This window comes from Nuphar pumila, chromosome 13 (genome assembly GCF_984573655.1).
Source record: "Nuphar pumila chromosome 13, dmNupPumi1.hap1.1, whole genome shotgun sequence".
NCBI classification, from domain to species: Eukaryota; Viridiplantae; Streptophyta; class Magnoliopsida; order Nymphaeales; family Nymphaeaceae; genus Nuphar; species Nuphar pumila.
The window spans coordinates 52,485,267-52,507,853 of NC_143261.1; the positions used below are offsets into that span (position 1 = coordinate 52,485,267).

The window sequence follows — 22,587 nt, forward strand, 5'->3', positions numbered from 1 at the left end:
TTCATGCACAACGATTTGCAAGCACAACGATTTATAGGCACAACGATTTGTAGGCACAGTGATTTGTGGACACAACGATTTGTAGGCATAACTATTTGTAGACACAACGATTTGTAGGCCCAACGATTTGCGCGATTCAGCAATCAAGAAATATGATATTCCAGATCAGATACTGATGGATGATCAGATCCGATTGTTTCAGACAAGGTTTGGTAGAAATAGGAATTGTGAGACCAAAGAATATGCATGATCAAGAAAATTTGAGATCTCACACAAGGATTGAATATTTCAGATCTGACGCATGTACACAATCAAATCTGAATATTCAAGACAAACCATGAGACGAGAATAGAAAGAAGAATTGAGAGAAAGAAGAAATAGAGCCTTTCAGGTCTAACGCAGATTCACGTCAAATCTGAATACTTTGGCACGAAAAATAGTAGAGAAGAAGTAAATGAAAGAAAGAAGAAGATGGAAGAAAAGTGTGGAAGAAGAAAACCTCTTGATTGGATGCAGGTCGATCTCTCAGGTCAGACCTTTTGGAAGCAGCTTCGAAGCCCTAGATGGATTTCTGCTTTGATACCATGTTAGATTTCACTAGGATCTGTCACACGTGAAAAGAGAGATGAAAGAGAAAGGAGGAGCTGCAGCTGTCACGATTTTCAATAATGAAATCGTTACCTAAAACATGTATATATATCCTTCGTTTACAGTATGGGTCGGGTCTGATATATTATCCAGACCCGGAATACAAAATAACAAATACAAGTAAAGAATACACATACAAATAGACTTTTTCACATCTTTTCATGTAGGAAAAGACCCAATTGGATCATAATGGCTCATTAATCTCTAGGTTAGTAGAACTTAGTCATGGTTTTATGGTTCCATGACAGTGTGAGCTGAATCTTTCTTCAGTTAAATTGTTAACAAGAAATCAAGTGGATAATAGCTGTGACAAACGTAAAGCCAACCTAGATAATAATGACATTCATCTCCACAACTGTAGAACTCAGGCAACATTGTGATTCCCATATGTTTCTGTGATCAGAATCTTACTTTGGTTAACTAACCAAGTGTTTAGTAACTGAGACAATAAAGCACTGGCCAGTGATCACAGTAGTGACATATGTCTCATTTCTGATTGGAATACCTGCTAATTGAGACTAGAATCATTGATCAGGGTTTGAACTCGAGGGAGAATGCATATTATAACCTTTTTAGTAATGATTTCCTTATGATTTGTACAACATTCAAGATTAGACAGCAAACTCTTTACGGTTTGGTGAGTGGTTAGAAACAACAGTGTAGCAGCTGGATCTGCTCAACTTGGGTGAATATGTAAGATTCCAACCATTTGTTGAGATGGTTCAGACTTGGGCCAATCAGATTAATGATTTGCTTAGCCTACTACTTTATCAGGGAGGGAAAAGGTAAAGTTGGTCTGAGTCAGCACACCAGTATTATGGGATGACTACAATGTTAATATTGCATAGCACCAGAAAAGGAAAATACAAGAATAAATGTGTAATTAAGGTTTTACTGTACGTCAGATAGAGGCTGCATGAGTAGGGTTAGAGAGCTCAATTAAAGTGTCCAGTCATAAATTTCCAACAAAGACAGTTTTATGACTTGCATTGTGCCAAGGTGCTGCTCATGCATAAATTATGTCCTAGATTGATATCCTATGTTGGATTAAGCAGGTTTGCTTGATGCATTCATATGTGTGTGTTCCTTGTTTTTAGTTAAGTAGAATATCCTTGTACTGAATGCAATAGTTTTGCAGTTTGATACTAATTTGCAACTATCTGATTGGACAATCAGGATTTGTTAGGGACTGACAACAGCCAATCATAATGTGCCATATGTGTAACAAGACACTGGGTACCAGGGTAACAGAAACAATTACAAAGAAACATCTTTGAACAACATTAATCTCCCTCATGCACGACTTTATGGAAATGAAAAGGAAAATATCAGAAAATGAAAATACAAAAAACAGAACGAACCATCTAATAGGGGTTAAGCTCCTTCGCTTTCTACAGGCGGAAATTGATTCTCTGCCATATCTTCTCCTGTTGAGCTTATGAAAAGAAAGAAGGCTCCTTGATCCTAATGGGTTCATTGTGCATTTAAGCCAATTCCTCAAATTTTAAGGACATTATCTGGAGAACCTGGGATTCACAATAGAGATGCAAATTTAGACTGTGGTGAAGAATATTGTCGTCTCAATACAGGAATAGAATTGCTTTTTGTTGCTGTATGTTTAGTGGCAGAATTTGGAACTCTGATCTCACGTTTCCCAGCAGAATTTGGCTCTGTTGCTTGAACTAGGCTCCTGCAAAGAATTGATTCTATGAATTTCTGCATGTTTGTAGGAGAGCATCTGAACCATGCTGAGTGTGAAACATAAGTGGATGCACTGCTTGAACTAGCATGTGTCATTATGCACTGAACTAATAAAAAAGTGCATCTTGTCCATGCAGAACATGAAGTGTCATTGCAACTAGGTGTCTAGTCCATGCACTCATGATCCTGTAAGTGCATGTGGGTGTGATCACATTTATTCACCAGAAAGAAGGCACAATGAACATGTCTCCTTTGAAGTCAATGGGCTAAGCTGCAACATGACAGTAATCAAATCTGTATCTAGATGTAAAACCCGTCTTGTGTATATCTGGGTAATACATTCGCGAAAGCATGAATTTTCCATGCAAATTTACATATGTATGTGGGAAGTTCAGTAGAGCTCCACATATGACCGTACAGTTGGTCCTCTGTTTTCAGTGTTCACTATGTGGTCAAATAGACAGTGATTTGCATACTATTTGAGGTTTACATTGAAAGACATCATGGAAGACTAAGTTAACACCAGCTTTTATGTGTAGTGGGCATATTCCAAATGTCAAAAATACAGGAGCACTGTCCAATTAGTCAATTGGATAAAGCGTTGTAATTGCCATTGGATAAGTACTAATGGAAAGTAATGTCTGAAATGCTCTCCCTGAGTTTGAAAATTGTTGGAATCATAAAGCCACTCAAATAGAGCCTTTGTGGTTCTATAATCCATCGCTTTCTCATGCAGTAATATCAAATTCAATGTATTATGTTGTTGAGAGATGAAAAGACAAACTTGACATTTATGAAAACTTTCAGTATCACATTCATCACAATAATGAGAAATAATATGCCATGGAGTGACTTCCCTCCAAGCTTACCCTGTTGAAAAATCATGTGTAATTCTAGGCATAGTTTGAAGAAGCTTCCTTGGATGCGGTGCATTGGGTGATGGGGTATTGATAAATGCCTGTTCATTCTCTGGTTCAGAAAAATTAGTCTTCTGACTTTCCTCTTTCACCCTCCAATTGGTTTCTATCCCAGACTGCTGAATATCAGACTTCTGAATGCTAGATGACATCTGAACTTTTTGCTTATTTTTCATCTCTGTCCTTTTTTTCCTTATCCCTCCATGTGTAATGTTGAGCACTTGCCTGAACTGCTCTTTTTCATTATCTCGGCAGATGGTTTGCAGGTTGGTTCCATTAAGTTGAGAGAGCATGGTGGACATTTTATCTTGCTTGTAGGCCCCTAGCGGCCTCTGCCCCTTGGACTTGCCATCCAAATGTTTTTCTGTGAATGAAATAGTTCTGTTCAGACAGGCATTACTCTGATATTGTAGTACTCTTCTACTATACTCATTTTCACATATGCCACTCTTCATTCTGCTCTGATGATGGTTGTTGCGATCAATTGATAATAATCTTCTTATTGGAGGTGATGTTGATTTTGAACGTCTAGAATTTGCTTCACTTTCTTCAATTACAAAAGGTAGCATTGAATCAAAGATCTTTTCTGAATATCCCAAAGGAAAATTATTCTTCCACTCTTTTGCTAGTGAACTGCTGCTAATCTGGAGTGACTTTTTCTCCTGTAGACAGCAGAGGGAGAGAGAGAGAGAGATTAGCTTATCTACTACAATTTTAAGTACTAAACAGCAATCTAGTTATCAATGTAAATAGCACCTGTCTAATTCTTAAAAATAATAATGTTATTGTCAAAGTCATTTTTTTCAATAACCCAGGCACATATTCTATGTTGGTTCTTCAGTAAAATTGTTGAGTAAGACAAGTATGGAGTCATTCAGCCTGGTCCACTAAGGCTGGGGAACATATATGCATCTTTTAATACTTAACATGGGCTATGATTATTTGTAATTAGTGTTGTAGAGAAACAGTAGATTGAAAACATATATATTTTAGTACTGGAAGACAAGTACACACCACATACATTGAAACAAACTATTGATGTTTTCATAAATACCTCCAAACTTCCAGTTTCGTCTGCGGTTGGTCGGTCTGTTTCAGGTCTCATGTTTATATTATTTTTTGGTCCTTGCAAGCGTACTGGTGAGAAGCCAATTCTCATCTTCTCAATCTCTGTAGCATTCTGATTTTCCCCACCTCTCAGCTGTTCTAGTTCAGCTTCCTTCTTTCTCAGTGCTGACCTTAGATTAGAAATCTGGACAGGTTAAAAGATATTCAGCTCCCAAATTCTAATGAAGCAGAGTTGTAACTCCAAATTTGAAAAATTAGAGAACAAACCTCTTCTTTCAATTCTTTGACTTTGTTACTTTCCTTATTTGAACGTGCTGCTCCAAGCTCTACACAGCTGACCCGCTCAGCAAACTTAAGTGTGCTGATTGTCTCTTTATAAGCTGTTATGTGAGGATTTACGTGTACAAACATCAAAGTCTTTGCTTGTCCACCTGTAGTGAGGTAAGATTAAAGTAAAATATCACAAGTATTAATACAGACCAAACAAAAAGTGATCATGCTAAAATAATGACCTAATGAGTCTTGTAGCAACTGTGTAAGCTTGCTGTTTCTATAAGGAATATGTGTGCTTTTCTGTCCCAGAGCAGAGATAACATCTGCTAGTGCTGATAATGATTTGTTGATGTGTTGAGCTTCCTTCAGACGTTCTCCTACAGCTTCAGATTTATCTATCCTCTCACTTCCAGCTAGATCCACAAGATGAAGGCAACCTCTGAGAGTCGACCCAGAAGATAATTCACTGCCTTGGACATGAACTACCAATACACTGTTAAAAGACACTATTGTCAAACTAAGAGGATGCGTTTCTTTTCTGGAAAAAGGAAAACTTACATTTTTATGAAATTCAGATTGTGAACATAAGCGGAGTTTGGATCAGGTTAGTGCCACCTTGACAGATCAGTCCAAGGAGTATGACCAAGTCTATTAAACATGAAGATCTCAAGTAGGGGTTCAGGCTGATTTCATATTTCCAATTGTGAGTAGGCGTTTGTCACTAGGTCTTTGCATCAAGGTGTTCTTTTCTTTTTTAAGCTTTAATTAACTTTAACAAAAAAGTACAAGTCAGTTATCAGTTTTATATCTTCCATCAACCACAAGCTGAAACATTTGAGAAAGAGGAGAAAAAAACAAAAATAAAAGAGGGAGATAGAGAAGGGAACAGGAAAAAACATGAAAGAAAGAGGAAAATAATATAATAATTTTATCAGCAGTTTTTGCTCCCCAGTCAATATTTCTTTGTTTTATTTTCGTTTTTATGTGCTCCCCCTTATTTTTTCCTGTCCATAAAATTCAGATATGATGGTCCTGAATAGAGCCCAAGAGTCGATTGACATCATAGAAGCTGCCATTTGTACATAATCAAGGTTTGTTTGAAATTTAAAATAGGTGAAGGTGATTTTGAGGGCCAAACTTCTGTAACCTAATATGCAGCTGCAAAACCTGTCAGACCTTATCTTTCAAGCTCATCACTTCTAAATGTTAATGCTGTTCTATGAAGAATACTGTGAACATAATATTTCTGGTTTCTGAAGTTTAGGGCTCCAAAAGTCAAAAATGCTTCTTCCACTGCAGCATCCACTATTCAGTATATGTCCAGATTACAGATTCTTCTTATATGAGCTAAATAATGACAACATTTTATAGATGTTTGCACAGGATATACATCTATTAATATTATAAATCAAGAATGCATGCATAGCACATGCACATGCACAAATCATGCCATTGGAAGGTTCTAGGTCCACAGTTCAGATTTTGAAATCCATCTCTCCTCTCATGTCACTGGTACTATATTATCTGCAAGCATGAACTTTGAGTTATGCTTTCTCCTCTTTAGTTATCTATATACCCAGTACAAGAAAACATGAAAATAAATTACACCCTTGATGTGGCTTCAACGATCTGAATGTAATTACTTCATGCACACACACGTGTGTGGATTCTAAAGTCTACATGAGAATAACTTTTAAGTGTTTTTGAAGCATTGTTACCAGGAAAAGAAATGGATATGAGAAGCAATGTGTGAAGTGGAAGCAGGATATGGTTGTGAATCGATTATGCAAGCGCATGAAAAAAGAAAAAGAAACACATAGAAAGCAATATGAAGTGCGGGTGGAAGCAAATAAGAAATGATGGGAACAAAAATATAAAATGATATAAAATCAATATGCAAGCTTGTTATAAAAAGTTTATAATTTTCTAATATGAAAAATATAGGGAGGGGGGAGTGGGAAGTGACAAGAAGCGAGGGAAAATGTTAAAGAAGCGAAAGCGAATTGATTTGAGAAACGAAGAGGAAGCAGGCTTTCCACTGAAGGGAATAGAGTTTCCCATATTTCGGAAGCGGGTTTCCCAAAGCTTCCCCTCCTTTCAGGGAAGTGAGGAGTTTCCCGCTTCCGAAGAGAGCTTCACCATATAACAAAAAGCTTCTGGTAATTATGAGTTGCAGGTTCCTGTAATGAAGAACATGGTGGTCAAATCCAAATTTGTGAAGGAGCTTTGCAGCAATGGTCATTTTCATATTTTAGTGGCTTAACTGAGTTCGAGCAAAAGATGCCTGTGAATTGCCCACCTTTTCTGAGTGTTTCTTGTGGTGTTTGTGTCGCAGCTAAAATACCCTTTCACGCTAGAAGATCTATCCTGCTAAGAAATCTAAATCATTCAGTTAAACATTGATGACTAAGAGAGAACATCAGGTTTTAGAGAATGTCGTGAACTTTGCAACAACAGGTATTCTATATGTCCTAAACTCCAAAAGTTAATTTCTAGAAAGAGCTAGATATCTTTCTAACAACAAAGAGGTTATGGCCCTACCTGTGAGAACGACTGCTGTGTTCATTTAGTGCTGTAGCCCCTACAGCACGATTTCTCTGCCCACTTCTCATCAGATCCAAAACATCCTGCGTGGACTTGACTGAAACCAAGCTTGCTTCAGGCACACTAAAACCGCTCTGCTGTGAATTCTTCCTTATATCTAACGTAAACAGAGTTAAAGAAAAGAATAGATTCTTGAAAAGTTCTTAAATATCTCAATAAGCTATAGAACTAAAAGGTAAAATCTCAAATATCAATGGTAGTGATGATAGAAGGAGCTTGATTTGAACTGTACCAACTCTAGGAAATTATTTTGTTCAGGTTGCTGACAACCATACATGGTCGAGTAGGATACAACCAGATTAGAGAGATTTCTTTTTCAGTTTTCCACACAAATTAAGATAACATTTAAAGGATATCTTCTATTAGTGCCATCAGCTACCAGTAGGTCCCTCACTTTTTCATTATATATCTCAATCATTTGGATGCTGATTGTGTATAATATAAGATCTGCTCTGTCCTTAGACATCTGAAATAGATCACTGAGTGCTCGATAATTCACACCCCACATCTTCTCTGTTGTTATCTCAGGCCCAGACTGAAAAAAGAATAAACATCAAACTGTCAACATGTGTAAAATTAGTGGACATATGCTGAAAGCACCTGAATCACGATGATAACATGTGTAGGTTAATTACTCCTGGAATGAAAGGAATTTCACTTATGGGTTAATCAAACACCTGGCATGCACATATGCATCAAATTCCTAAATGTTAAATAGGCTTTTCTGCAGCTTCTTAATTTAAATTTCCAGTTTTGCTAGATAGATGGCAGCATGACTGAATAGATGTAAGAAAATGATAAATGCATGAAATTCATAGCACATGAGGTTCAAAGATACCATTGTAAATGTCTTCCCTGAGCCTGTTTGTCCATATGCGAATATGCAGACATTGTAGCCATCCAAAACAGTTCTGATCAATGGTTGTGTATCAGCATACACTTCTTCTGCCCCAAAAAGTTTACACTGTGAGAGTCCTAATATAACCTTCAGCAAGTGCATTTTGATACAACAAAATCCTGATTTAGCAGAGGCATGGCTCTTTTTTGTTTTCCATTGATTAAATTTATAAAAATAACCCGAGTAACAGCATGATAACTACTGAAGATCACAAGGATATTTCTCCCCAATATGCCTGTAGAAGTTGTCTAGTTTTCTATGACTATGAAATGGTCAAATGAAGAAAACTAATTTATACTTTTTCCCAGAAAAATAAAGGAGAAACTGCTTGTATAGATTCAGCGAGCTTTTCCTCAAAATGAAAATTTCAAGAAAATACAAGTTTTGCAACATCTTTAATAACTGCAGAACAACATTATTTGTTCAATATACAGTGTTTTATGGATCAAATGGGAGACTCACAAGAAGCCTGCAATATGAGTTGCTTATGTTTTACAGAAATGTGAAAATGTAACTTTATTAGGTTGTTATTGTCTAAGAAAATCCATTTGGAGTTCAATAGTGCAAGTGACATTTACCAACATGTTACCTTGTGTTGCATTCATTCCAAAAGCTTTGTTGAATGAGAACATTCTCCTTGCATCTTTGCCCAGCTTCTCAGGATTGATTATCATAATATCCCCATTCTCTCCAATAAAATCTACAATGGATTGCCCATCATGTTGCCCTGACAGGAAAGGCCTGACTCTACAATACACCCTGATCGTCCCTGTGCAAAATATTATAATACTTTAGATATGTTCAACTAAATAGATCATTTCAATGTAACAATTCTTTTATAATTACCTTTAAGATCTTGTACTTGATTGTAGAGTTGGCGGTTTTCTTCAAGAACTTTATGGTAGGAAGATGCTGCTAGGGCTAGGCTTTGAACATGATGCCCTAAGAAAAAGCACGAGAAAGAGAAAAAAATTATATTTTACATGAATATGAAAAATAGGAAACATATACCAAGACTTCTTGTCTAAGCTGAGACTAAACACCTATACTTGACAAGCATGATGGATCTCAACAACCGTCATACTCTGCTAAGACTAACTTTGATGTATTAGGGTCAATGTCAGCCAATATTGACTGATAAGCTTAGATCTTTTTCACCTCTAAGATTCTGCACATGTCAAGGCTCGAAGTTGACCATGTGCACTCGGTTGGCTTAAAAAGCAGGCTGAGTAAAACCCAGCCCTCAATACAACTAAATCCTAGTTGATTCAACCAATCATAAGTGACCAACTACATGCTCAGGCTTGATTGAGCCTGAGGTCTGATTGGTCAGACTGTTTTTTGACTATAAGAAGAACCTTTATATATATATATATAATATTTTTGATAATATAAAGCTGAAATGTTGCACTAATAAAAAGAGAAAGCTTCTCACCAAGGCTTTTGAATTCATCGTGCCATTTTGACTGCACATACTGGATCTGATTCTTGGTCTCATGAAACATAAACTTTAGCACCTGAGAAATTATTCATGTAGGCCTGTGATTAACATAATCATTTAAGATACATATATCAAACAGGAACTTTTTCCCTCGATAGATGGTCTTAAAATTGGCAAGCAATAAAATTGATTATTTGGATAAAGTAATAAAATAAAGAATACATATGGGTTCTGCATGTCACATGAACACTACTTTTGCTTCCCTATTAGCTGTATGACACACAGATCACTTGGACACCAATTATGTGTGTGTACGCCAAATGGCACATCAGTAACTATTAGATCCCATATCTTTGATTTTTGTTGTTTGTGTAAAATATCCCAACATGTATTTGATCCAATGTCACAAATATTGTTTTGGAGAATTTCTCAGCAAGGGAATATCTTGGTATATTTTAAACATTTGTTTTCATCAGAAAAATATCAAACCCACAACAAATTAAAACATATAAAAAGTTAACAAGTGATCATGCAGTAAGAATAAGTGTGATTGTGGCCAGGTCAAATAATGACCTTGAATTTTGAAGGCTAAACGATAAAATGAAAAATTCCGTACCCATGGGAAGGGGCAGCGAGGGCCTTCCCATCCTTTCATCATATCCCCCTTCATTTTCAAAATCAATCAGTATTGTTCAGTGATTGTGGCACATGGAAGTTGCCTTTAAGTTTTATTTTAGAACGATAAGAATACCCTTCTAAAAAGGTTTCTTTTTAATGTCTCTATATATTAAGAAGATTTGTTGTGTTTTTAACAAAAACATGATATGATAAATTTAACTTGGATTTGTATCAAACAACTTCCAACAAATATGCTTCTATAGAGATACAGTCCTACACCAGGAAAAAAGAATGGAAAAATGGGCCACACTTTGTGGGCTTAATGGCTGTAACACCTTAAAAAGAATAAACAAAATGACAGAATACTTCCTAGAGCAATTTTGACTGGGTACCTCGAAAGGAAATGTTGGAAGGTACTTGAAAAGAAATGCCAGAAGTTGGCAAATTTAAATGGACAATGCCTCAAAGTTCATAGGAAAAATGGGTGATCACATGCTTTAGCATTAAAAGCTACATACATGGTTTGTAGTCGAAAGTCTACTATTCACAGATCAACAACCATGTATGTTAACAAAATGTTACCCAAAGTAAATATTTTGACAACTATGATTTATCGGATTATGTGAAGACTTTTTTTTTCCAATTCTAGAGCTTATACATGGTTAACTCAGTGAAGAAAAAAATATTGTTTGGATATGGGAAAACTAATGTTTAACAATTAAGTGAATTCAGTAAATTTTACCTCAAGTATTTCAAGTTGAAGATGGAGTTGATGTGGATAGATGCTGCTTTGGTGATTTGCCAGCTGTTTTTCTTGTTGAAAACTGCAAAGACAACCTCTCAAGCTACTGCTTAAAACTTTGCATTTCTTCTGTTCACAGTAACTAGATATTGCTACCAAGAGATCAGCCCTAGACAAGTTATCTTTGTTCCCTTCCAGTATTTCTTTGCAAATCTGGGTTGAAAGAAAAACATAATTTAGATTTCTACTTTCTAGGCTATACAATGTTTAGAGTTGCACAAAATTCTTGTATATATTATATGCACCACATTTGAATGAAAAATTGATATCCTAGTTATTTTGAAGAACAGATCAGCCAAATATTTCAATGGTGAGAAAGTGGCTAGCCCTTTGCAAGACAACATTTAAATGAACACATATCTACTTGTGTACGTTTGCATGTGTATGTACCACAATAACCAATCATATTTTTTGTTTGAAACTGTAGACAACTCAATTTTTACCACAATCTTTCTAAGAACAAAATTTCTAAGTTTAATGCCTGCTGGCCAATGGCAACACTAAGTGCCATTTTTTTTCATCTCTATTTTTGGTACCTGATCTTTATGAATATAATGGACAATGACAAAGATCTTTATTTGTTTGGAAAATGGTCTAATACCATAACTTGCAGACTGTTGAGAAGTGGAATTTCAACCCGAGCACCTGGAATCCATATTTGCAAAGGCAAGAGAGGTTACTGCTATCAAAATGAAGTCAGTATATTTCTTGTCTCTTTACTAACTCAATGTACTTTGAAAAAACAACCAATCATTAACCATCAGGTTTTAGTTTTGTGTTTTATGCTTACAGTTTTATTAGAGAGAGAGAGGGGGGAGGCTTTCTTTATCAAAAATAAAATAATACCTGATTGCTATATGCAACAAGTAACTTGTTTAACTCTTGAACAATCTTTCCCAGCACAGTGTCAACAAGCTGCAATCCATCAATTTGGCAGATGTTTAGTATCTTTTTGTTGTTGACAACTTGGCAAATGTGAGAATTATGTTCATAGTTCTAACTCTAAGTTCTAAATATAAGAACTTAGTGTTTGCAGAATTGCAGTTCTGGCAAAAAGTAATAACAGATAGGTTTTAAGGGGGGCAGTAATACTGATATTACATGCAGAATCAGTTTACATATAATTGAAAAAGAAATCTAATTGCTGTAACCATCTTCAACATAGTGTGCTTAATATTAAGTTGCATTGAAAACCAAAACCATGGTACAAAACTACCAGCATAAGCATTGCCAATTCTTTTACAGTGAAAGATTGGCATGTCCTTCTCAAAGCATACTCATGCATGATTGCATGCATATGCACTGCTATTGCTGTTCATAAATATGAACATATTAGGGTACACAAATCCATATGCCATTGTAATTATTACAAGTCCTCTACTGATTAAGTTATATCCAGCATAGGCTGATATACATGTACCAAACGAAAAGTGAAAGTTTTATGGAAGGGCATGAAAATACTCCTTTTTGTATCAACGTGAAAAATAGTGTAAATTGTGTTTCTAGGAGATGGTTTATGATTCACATAAATATTCTAATTAGTCTTCTGAAGTCTGATGCACGCTACTTTTGTTGCTGGAATGGAAACAAAGCTTGTAAAATATGTTGGCCAATCACCACCCAGAACTACCCAAAAGTACAGCATCAAATTGCAGCCGTCGGTCTAAATTGTAAAAATTTGCATCATTGTGATATCATTCTCATAATCAATAGTAGTCTGAAGACGTTTGGAGTGAGCTTTGGCAGCCAGCAGCATGCTATCAGTGGTGCTAATGTAAAATATAGCAAATTTACAACCTTATTATATATAGTTGTTCCCTTACAACTTTCACAAGTAGAATACTAGTCCAGCCATTCATGTTTTAGTATATAGGATACTGTGTAACAGAACTATATAGAAGATTCCCTTTCAAATAACATTATTTATTGATCAAAATAATTATATTTCATTGCAGAAAGATAAACTAGCAATGATATGTCATTCAAGTAGATGAAACATGCCATCACAATTCTTGAGAAAAATATTGAGGCAAAATTTTTATGCAAACAATAACAATATCAACTTGCAATCCATCATAGTAGTGTGATTCTTTCTGACAACCAGTACACCACATATGCTCTCTTGTTAATTTTCTATTACAACTTCATGTTGTGTATATTATATTGAAGAATACTTCGTACCAAGTGGACATCTTAATTTTTTTGAAATATAAACCATGTCGGTATGGAAAGGAGTAAGATCTTACCTACCATAGGGTTTAGTGGTGCCTCATCAGTTTTTTTCAGATTTGTCAGAATGGTCTGCAAGAGGCCAAGTCCAAATTGATCAAAGAGATGTTTAAGAACAGCAGTAGCTTCTGAATTTTCAAGGAAGAACTTGCAAGAACTATCAATAACTTCCATCATATGTTGGTTGACATATTGGTTGCATGATATATCCAAGTTAGTCAAGGATTGAGCAATGCTTGAACCATCATAAAATGTGGAAGACATGGTGGAACCCTTGAGTGTCATCGGTGGCTTTACAATTCCACCATATCTCCATATGCCAATTCCTCCATCTTGTTTCCATTCATGATATCCTTTAAGACAAAGAATGCAATCAACAACCTTGCTTGATGAACCTCCCTGAAAAAGATTAAGTGAAGTGAAAACAGATTTAAGTTCATAGAGGTTAAAACACGACAACCAACACAAGTGAAAGCTACCAGGGATTGAAATGTTGAGCAGAAGCCTAAAAATTAGTCTTCTCAATCAAATTGAGTCATTTGAAAAAAATAAAGTTCCGCTGGTGCTCTATAGTTGGAGACTGCTAATTTTGAAAAATTAGCAGCAAATTGATTCACTAATAGAAAACTTTCCACCATTCTCCAACTGAAAAAAATGTGAAACTGCAAAACTAGCATGAATATGGCAAGAACGGCTCATTATTCTTTCTGTTTGGAATTCTTTCACCTTTTAAAAAGCTTTTCTCTCGGTTCCTTGGATCGTCATAAAGATAATACCAGTGGTAATTGGTAAGGATAAAAGGAGAAAGAAAAGAAAACACAATTTTGAATATTGCATGAGCAGTCTGATAATCAAATTTTTTTGACATTGCTTGAATCTGACAATTCACCTATGATAATTAAGAGCTCAATAGTCTGATCTTTACAAATTCACTCCAGAACATGTATGTTGCAAGATGTCATTTACTTAAGAGGCAAGACTGGTTTTCTCCCCACATGTCTACGCTTCTGCTTTTTTTTCATATATAGCTAGAAGTTAAATTTATCTTCTTCAATGCATCACACCTAATCAAGTGATAATTGAATCTTTATGCCAAGACAGGTTACAGTAGGATGTTGGAAAGTAGAGGTCCACCCTAACGTTCTTTGCAATTTAGTGACATTCCGTGTGCTTACTGTCGTAGAGATTGTAACTATATTGCTAATGGGTTGGCTAAGCTTGGGAAGATTGTTGAGGATCATAGTTGAAAGGTTGTCTAAATGATCTGTAATTTGTCTATCATTCTGTATTGTAATTGGCAGGGTAAACCCAGTTTGATGATTAAGAAAAAAATGTACCTTCTCTAGATCAGAAGCTTCGAATGTCAAAAGCTTCATTTTTTTTACTGCTACAAGGAAATTCCTCATGTTTTCAAAGTATTGAATAGCTGACTGGGCTGCTCCATCTACTGATTGGATAGCCAGAATTGGATTCTCCACCACCTGCTTTATAAAATTCCATGTGGAGAAAATGAGAAACTCTCAAACCAAATCCACACAGAAGTCAATAAAAAATTGTTGGTGAACTGGTTAATTTATGAAGAACTCACTAAGTAGGATTTTTCTTTTTATTAATCAAAAAGGTCTAAAGGAAGCTAGGCTTAATATGTCACGCTGGAGTTACAACTACAATATCTCCAAGAGTACAAAATGATGATTTACTTTGCCACAAAGGTTACCCTTTAGCTTATTTTAGATCTACAACTTCAGCTGCTAACCCTGAAAGTTCATTTTATTGTCAGTATCTTGATATGAAGCATCAACTGCCCAGTCTGCCCCGTTGCCATGTATTTGAAGGAAGAAAAGGAATAATTACTTGGTTCGGTAATTAATGATAAATAAGGATTGTTAACAGTTATAGAAAAATATAAATATAACAGATGTTGGAGACCAACTATCAAAACTTGAGTGAAAGACTTGGGTACCATTTGGATGACACCCCAAACCTGGTTTTGAGTGTTAAACCAGGTTTAAGCCACAAAACCTGGTTTGAGGCAAAACTGGATTTCAACCCAGTTTTGCAAAACAGGTCCCCCGTTTTTTCAACCAGGTTTATCGGAGGGACCTGTTTCCTTCCTTTCCTCCTTTCTACACCATAGAGCCCCACCACCCTCCAAACTGAATCCGTCCATTTTCAGCTAGTTACTGGCCGGACTGATACCGCTCCCACCGGGCGGTACCACTCCAACCATTTATCGCCGTCAACAGGTCGAAAAATTGGCCGGAAAGTGGATTTTTTAACAATTTTTTTAAAAAAACGGCTGGCTGGCCATTTTTCGGCCAACCACCAGCCGGGAAATGGCAGGGCCGGTGTCACCCTCATAGGGCGACGCCGACCAGACCATTTCCCGAATGGTGGCTGGCCGGATTTTTTTTATTTTTTAACGTTTTTTCAAAAAAGCAGCTGGCTGGCCATTTTCCGGTCAGCCACTTGCCGAGAAATGTCCTGGCCGGCGTCGCTCTGCTGGAGCGACATCGGCCAGACCATTTCCCGGCTGGTGGCTGACCGGAAAACGGCTGGCCAACAAATTTTTTGTTTTTTGACTTTTTTGTTTGTTTTTTATTTGGCCGGCCATTTTCCGGCCAGCCACCGGCCAGAAAATGACCTGCCTCTTTTTTATTTAAATTTTTTGTTTTCTTATTTTCAGACCAAAAACCAAGTTTTTGGTCATGCAAACACTTGGTATCCCCGGTTTTTGGCAAGAACCTGGTTTTGAGGCAAAACCTGGTTTTTTCCCCATGTCATCCAAACAAGGCCTTAAGCTAACTAAAATTTGAAAATATTGGACTAAAATATCAGATTAAAATACCTCTTCACTTCACATTTCTTCTTTTCTCCCTTTTGCCATTTTGCCATCAGATTTATTAATTTAAGGATTTTTTTTTTGGCGAGAGGGGATTCTTTTATCTAGATCAATATTGATTATAAACAAAACAAGGTTATTTGGGAGTCAAATACAGTTTATAAACTCATCCATTTGAAGTCCACATAAAGACCTAAGTTAGTTGTGCAACATTTACAAAGGATATTGTTACACCTTTATTCAAGTCATACCTTTGAGACAGATCCAGGATTGACTTTATTTAAGAAATTGCAAAGTATGAGCCCATTGCGCAAAGCGAGACAAAATTCCTCTTCAGATGGATCATTGCGCAGAGATTCAAATGCTCCTTGATCCATTTTTCTTAGCCACTCTGCTGCTTGATATCTTCTATGAGCTGTGACAAAAAGTTTCACTATATTAAAGCTTGCAAATGTCAGACATACACACTGCAAATTAATGTTGGCATATGTGAGATTCTCAATTGGTTGAATAATTTGAAATGCATTTCCAATTGATCAAGAACCCAATATCTAGCTGACATGAAGACCAAAATGAGATTCTAATGAGAACTGAAAAGCTGGGATTCCAGAAAGGATATAAATCCATCAAAATCTAGGACAAATTTTAGTATTTGATGTAAATATTCAATACATTATGTTCTGGTTAATTTTTCCTTCTCATTTCAGAATGGCTTAAAGAAACTGCAATTGGGCAAAAAATTAACTGGCATGTCCTATGATATTAGGAATTTCTTTATCATGTACAAATCATATATCTGACAAGTTGTAGGCTGCTGTTGCAAATGTCCTCCTCACTCACACTGAAATCTACTAATCCAAGAATTGGATAATTTCATGGAAAACCTTTTTAAACATCATGAGGTTACAATTACCTGCTTCTTCTGCCTTCCTGTGAGCTAGCTCATCATAGAAGAGCCTGCTTGGCATGCTCTCATCAATGGAGAACACCTCCTGGACATTTTTCACCCACTTTTCTTTGAAGTTTTTGCAAGGAGATAGAAGAGATGACTGTAGATCTTGACTAGAAGTATTTCCTTTTGGCATATCAGCAGGATATTCTCACAGAATTGTACTTTGGGTTCTGCACATAGCACAAAACCTGATGGATAAGCATCATATTATCAGCAACCATAATCGGAGTAAAAACAAATCCTACAGTAATTGTTTTTTGTCTTCCTGATGTAATGGTCAGGGAAAACAAGATTGCACAGTAAATCTCATTGGTGACACTTCACCATTAACCCCACAAACTACTGCAGGGAGTCATGTCTGAAATATTGCATGCATCAAATTGTGGTTCCAACGTGAAACGGGCAAACAGTAAAAAAGAAAGCAAATAACACATATCCAAAATGACATCAGGCTTAATAAGGACGTTGTTCTTGCTTTAATATTGAACCCCATATCAAATACAAAAAAAAAAGAGAAACTTAAGTCACTGAAAACAGCATTAACAGAAGAAAAAACATAGATTTTATTGTGAACTTCATATTCATATGACAAAATAGTATGTAAAACTCACTGTCAAGACTCAAACCATGAATTCGAGAGTGAAAGAGAAAATCATAATGGCTTGATGCTTCCAGTATCAAGGCAAAGACAGAAAATTCAATCAAAGAAAATTAGTATGGATGGCAGTGGAATAACCGATTTACACTCTGAAAGTTACAAGCATGAATTAAACTAGCATCTGAAGCTCTAAAACCACATGAAACCTGCATTTGAATTGCAATTCCAATTCTAAACTTGACACTACAAATTCTGAAGAAACAAACACAATGAAATGGAAACCTAACCTTCAATGTCCTTATGAATGTGCAGATAACATGAAGAATCAAGCAGAATAGATTTGTTTACTTTTTGTTGGACTGATATTGCATTGCTAACTGTACATTAAGAAAACTAAAGATGCAATATCAATACAACAAAAAGTAGGCAAATCTGCATTCTCCCCTGCACGCCATGACCACATCACTGAATATACGAAACAACCTAAATAGGTTAATATTTGGTGCCTTTGAAGGCACTAAATTATATGAAACTATTGAGCTGAAAATCATAGGTTCAAGCCTTATCAACTCAATCTGACCACATAGATCTGTTGAGGAAGGTTTGTTTGGTAAGGATCAAACCTCAGATCGTGTTATTTCGATTCAAAAATATGATTTTTTGAGTCATGAAAATTTTAGTGCATTGTAGACCGTTCATTTTTTAAGCCCTTGAAAAAACTACTTATGTGTCACAATCATACGATTTAAAACTGATTTCCCACTAAACAAACATCGTAGATCACATCTATGAGATTTAATTTACAAAAAAAAATCTAAAATGTATGATTTTCGGTTCAATAGTTCCATATAATTTGGTGCCTTCAAAGGCATCAATTAACCCATATATATATATATATATATATATATATATATATATATATATTGGGACAAACATCACGACAGAACCAATATTCAAAGGGAAAACGAATTAAAAAAAAGGAACTTTTCGAGAGCGAAAATCCTTCCTTATATCTACCTGTTATCTTTTCGAGAGAGAATCGCCGGAAAACTCTCAAAACCGGCAAGAAAACGAAGGTCCGGCCGCAATCCGTCCGTAAAGAAAGCGTCTCAGCCACTAAATGAACAGAAATTTCTACATACGTATGGAGAACGAGATCCTCGTGACTCGTAATGGCTTTAACTCCTCTATCTGGAGACGATGATGAATTGATGACAAGATGACGGTAAAGGAATTCGGTGGAAGATGAACCCCGTGACGACAGCAGAGAAGGACGGAAAGTGGCTGGCTTTCTCCCGACAAGTCGCCGAAAAAAAAAAGGAAAACGTTGGGAAGACTAACGGAACCGCGTCACGCTTATGCAAGGGTGAAGGAGATGGATGGTGAGTGACGGAGCCGTTAACGTCAGGGAGAGAGACAGAGATAGTTTGAGAGGAGAACGCGGGAAGAGCGCAATGAAGAACGGAGGCAGGGGGAAGGGCGGCTTTAAATTCTGCTGCCCGTTGGTTTAACCATGGTTAGAGGTGCAGTTAAATCGAGTCCAATGGGTGGTCATACACGCGGTGGCTCACATGACAATGTGAGGGCTTTGAGCACAGTGTCAAGCCCCCAATAGGATTTCCGGTTGTGGGTTCGGACCGGAAGGTCCGATTAATACATGGACCCGGGTATAGTTTGTAAAATTTTATATCCGACCCGAGTTCCGAATAAGACCCACATTTTTTCATTGTAAAAACAAAAAAAAATATGGTTTTACCAGGTATGGTCCGGGTTTGGTTAATGCAGTTCTTATTGGGTCCGGGTATGGTTTTTCTTATAATGAACCCGATTAGACCCAGGTCCAGACCTGATACAATACCCAAAAATCTGGTCTATGTCTGGTTCCACCTGGGTCCGAAGCAAACCCGACCCATCAACACTCCTAGTTCTGGCATAGCATGACATACATTTTTCTTCTTCTTTTTTTTTTATGACCAAGGGAAACCCTTACCGAAAGCCACGTCACTTAATGGAGTCCACCTCCCTGCTAGGTTAAACTCTGGGGACACGACTAGGGATGTCAATGGGTTGGGTTTGAACTGGACCCGACCCGTACCAAACCTTATAGGGTAAGGGTTTGGTGGAAGGTCCGATTAAAATCTGGGTCGGATGCAAAGGATCCAATTAATATAGAACCAGGTATAGTTTGTGAAATTTCATACCAAACCCGCCCCCAACCCGAGTTCCAACTAACATTTAGAATTTTTTAATATAAAAAAGATAACAAATATTATTTTACCGGTTGTGGTCTGATTATGGTTCATGTAAACCTTATAGGGTCTAGGTATGGTTTCTCTCATGGTGGGTTCGATTGAACACTGGTCCAGACCTGGTATCATCATCTCAAATCAGGTTTAAGTCTGATTTCACTTGGGTCCAAATCAGGTTTAAGTCTGATTTCACTTGGGTCTGATCCAAACCTAACCGTTGACACCCCCAAACATCACCACCCAGTCTTAGGTGCCCCACCAGTGATAACAGCATGTTAGACATCTTGATACTTTAAAAAATGTCACCAAATTCTTGTCAAAGTATCACAATATTTTTGAAACTATAACGAGTCTTTTGAAAGTATCACGATATTATCATGATATTTATGCTTTTATTAGCTATATCTTTGGAAAAATAGCATTTTTATGTCTTTTTCTTTTTTATGACATGCATTTTCTTATTTTTTAATAAAAAATTAAATTTACTTGATATTTATGTTTTTCTTCGAAGAAAATGTCTATTTTTATTGTTATATTTTAAACTTTTACTACCTTTTATACTTCTTTCATTCTTCATTTTATTTTACCAATTTTGTTTGTAAAATACAAATCCCAATAGACTTTACGCCTATAAAATTGCTGTTTTAAATGCGTCAGACTTAATTAGGTCAGCAAGTGACCTTTTTTTTGGATTTATAATCCGAAGAAACTGCACCCGGCATGAAGACCTGGTCGTGCTGGCTCAGCCTGACATGATTGCAGCTTAAAACCTCAAGGCTAGGACCCCAGCCCTGGACGAAGCCTTTTTGAAGATTTAGCAGTGCTTTGTAATTGGATTCAAGCTTCGGTTTGGTTCTTGTAATGGGCTAGGGCCTTGGGCCAGCAGCTTGGGATGCTGGCGTTTTCAATGGTATGGTATAAGATTAGATTGGGCATCCATCCTAGATGAACCCATTTAATTAGAATTGGTTAGGGATGGCAGTGGACTGGGGAAAATGGGGCCCCGCCAGGCGCTGCCTCACCCTGTTTGGACTGGAGACGGAGGACATGAAACGGGGATGGAGGCAGGAATAGAGGTTAAAATCAAAACCTGTGCGGGAATGGAGGCAGGGATGGACTCGCGCTTTTTTCCACCTTATCCCTGAACCCCGTTAATAAAATAACTAAAATATCTTTAGGGATGGCAGTGGACCAGGGAGAAACGGGGCCCAGCCTCACCCCATTTGGACCGGGGATGAAGGACATGAAATGGGGATGGAGGTTAAAATCAAAAGCTGTGCGGGGATGAAAGTGGGGATGGAGGGCAGAATTTTGAGACGGGGCAGGGGTGAAGATCTTGTCCCTTGCCTCCTCCCCGGTCCACTGCCATTCCTAGAGTTGGTTTAGCCTATAAGGTATGATTAGCTAATAATCCGATCAAGGTATGTTTAGAAAAGGCCCAACACCAATTATTTCACAAGTAAATTTAGCACTAATGACTGCAAGGATAATAAAATTGAGGAGATTGAGAGATTGTTGCATGGTTCAGTTGAAATATCATAATTGAGGGGTCTTACATTCAAATCCCACAATGTCATCCTCCGAGCTTGTCTATCAAAAAGAGAATATATATATATATATATATATATATATATATATATATATATATATATATAGAGAGAGAGAGAGAGAGAGAGAGAGAGAGAGAGAGAAATGAACATATTAGGCTATATTTCTCATTCTGCCCTGTAAGTTTTAAGTGTTTTATGATAGATCTGAACTTTTAGATGTGTTTGGCATGATCGATTTAGTGAGAATTGACTCTTGGATCGTGTTTTTTTGATGAAAAAACATGTTTTATGAATCAGAAAAAACTGGTACCTTTATAGCCATTGATTCCCACTAAACAAAACCTATGGATCACATTTATAGTATTAGACATGAGAAAAAATACTTAAAACTATGATTTTTGAAGGGGCCTAACGAGTCCTAACAAAAAAGGGGCCTACGGAATGCATTTCTCTCTCTCTCTCTTTCTCTCTCTCTCTCTCTCTCTCTCTCTCTATATATATATATATATATATATATATATATATATATATATATAGAGAGAGAGAGAGAGAGAGAGAGAGTAATGGGTAGATGCTAAATGGTTTTTTAGGTTTTTTGTTTTATTTTTAAATTCTGATTGTAGATATGTGATATATGTAATTGATTTTATAGGGATCAGCTCTTTAAGTAGTGTTCGATTCCGACACATGGGTGGGTTTCTATAAGGTTAAAAAAATCAATGGTCTAAAATCTTTGTAAAATTTCAAGGCTCCTAATATCATTTTTTTATCGAAAACACATGATCTGGGTGTGGATTCCTCGTAAATGGACTATGCCCAATACATTTATGGTGTCAGAACTGAAAAAACACACCAAAAGAGCAGAAAAAATCATTTAGCATGTATCATTTAGCACCTACCCATTATATATATATATATATATATATATATATATATATATATATATATATATATATATATATATATATATATATATATATATATATATATATATATAATGAGTAGCTAGAAGATGACAACTGAAATATGAGAACTAGAAATGTGGGCATTTTCAATACTTTTTTTTGCAAATCCATCCATGTGGATGTGCTTGGCATGGTGAATTTGCTAGGAATCAACCATTGGATTATGTATTTTCCATGAAAAAATATGATTTTTGAATGCTTCAATATTTATGAAGACTATGAGCTATTGATT

General features: G+C 36.4%; 1 protein-coding gene across 1 annotated transcript; it reads right to left on the bottom strand.

Moving 5' to 3' along the window:
- Nucleotides 1–3,206: 3,206 nt before the first annotated feature.
- On the bottom strand, nt 3,207–19,041 carry LOC149818379 (kinesin-like protein KIN-14F). Its single transcript, XM_089986206.1, has 16 exons — nt 18,609–19,041; nt 16,955–17,163; nt 16,293–16,456; nt 14,537–14,680; nt 13,221–13,598; nt 11,817–11,885; nt 9,545–9,626; nt 8,956–9,051; nt 8,699–8,878; nt 8,050–8,156; nt 7,568–7,746; nt 7,149–7,313; nt 4,847–5,100; nt 4,602–4,765; nt 4,321–4,518; nt 3,207–3,928 (listed from the first exon to the last, which is right to left on the bottom strand). The coding sequence occupies exons 2-16, from the start codon at nt 17,124–17,126 to the stop codon at nt 3,215–3,217; spliced, it is 3,066 nt and encodes a 1,021-aa protein (XP_089842332.1). The 5' UTR covers nt 17,127–17,163; nt 18,609–19,041; the 3' UTR covers nt 3,207–3,214.
- Between the last annotated feature and the right edge of the window lie 3,546 nt (nt 19,042–22,587).

Excerpts from the sequence above, each read along its gene's own strand:
- LOC149818379 (XM_089986206.1), bottom strand. The coding sequence starts at position 17,126 with ATGCCAAAAGGAAATACTTCTAGTCAAGATCTACAGTCATCTCTTCTA. Across the intron at positions 8,879-8,955 it reads TCAAGTACAAGATCTTAAAG|GGACGATCAGGGTGTATTGT; the intron begins GTAATTATAAAA and ends TATTTTGCACAG. Across the intron at positions 7,747-8,049 it reads CAGGGAAGACATTTACAATG|TCTGGGCCTGAGATAACAAC; the intron begins GTATCTTTGAAC and ends TTCTTTTTTCAG.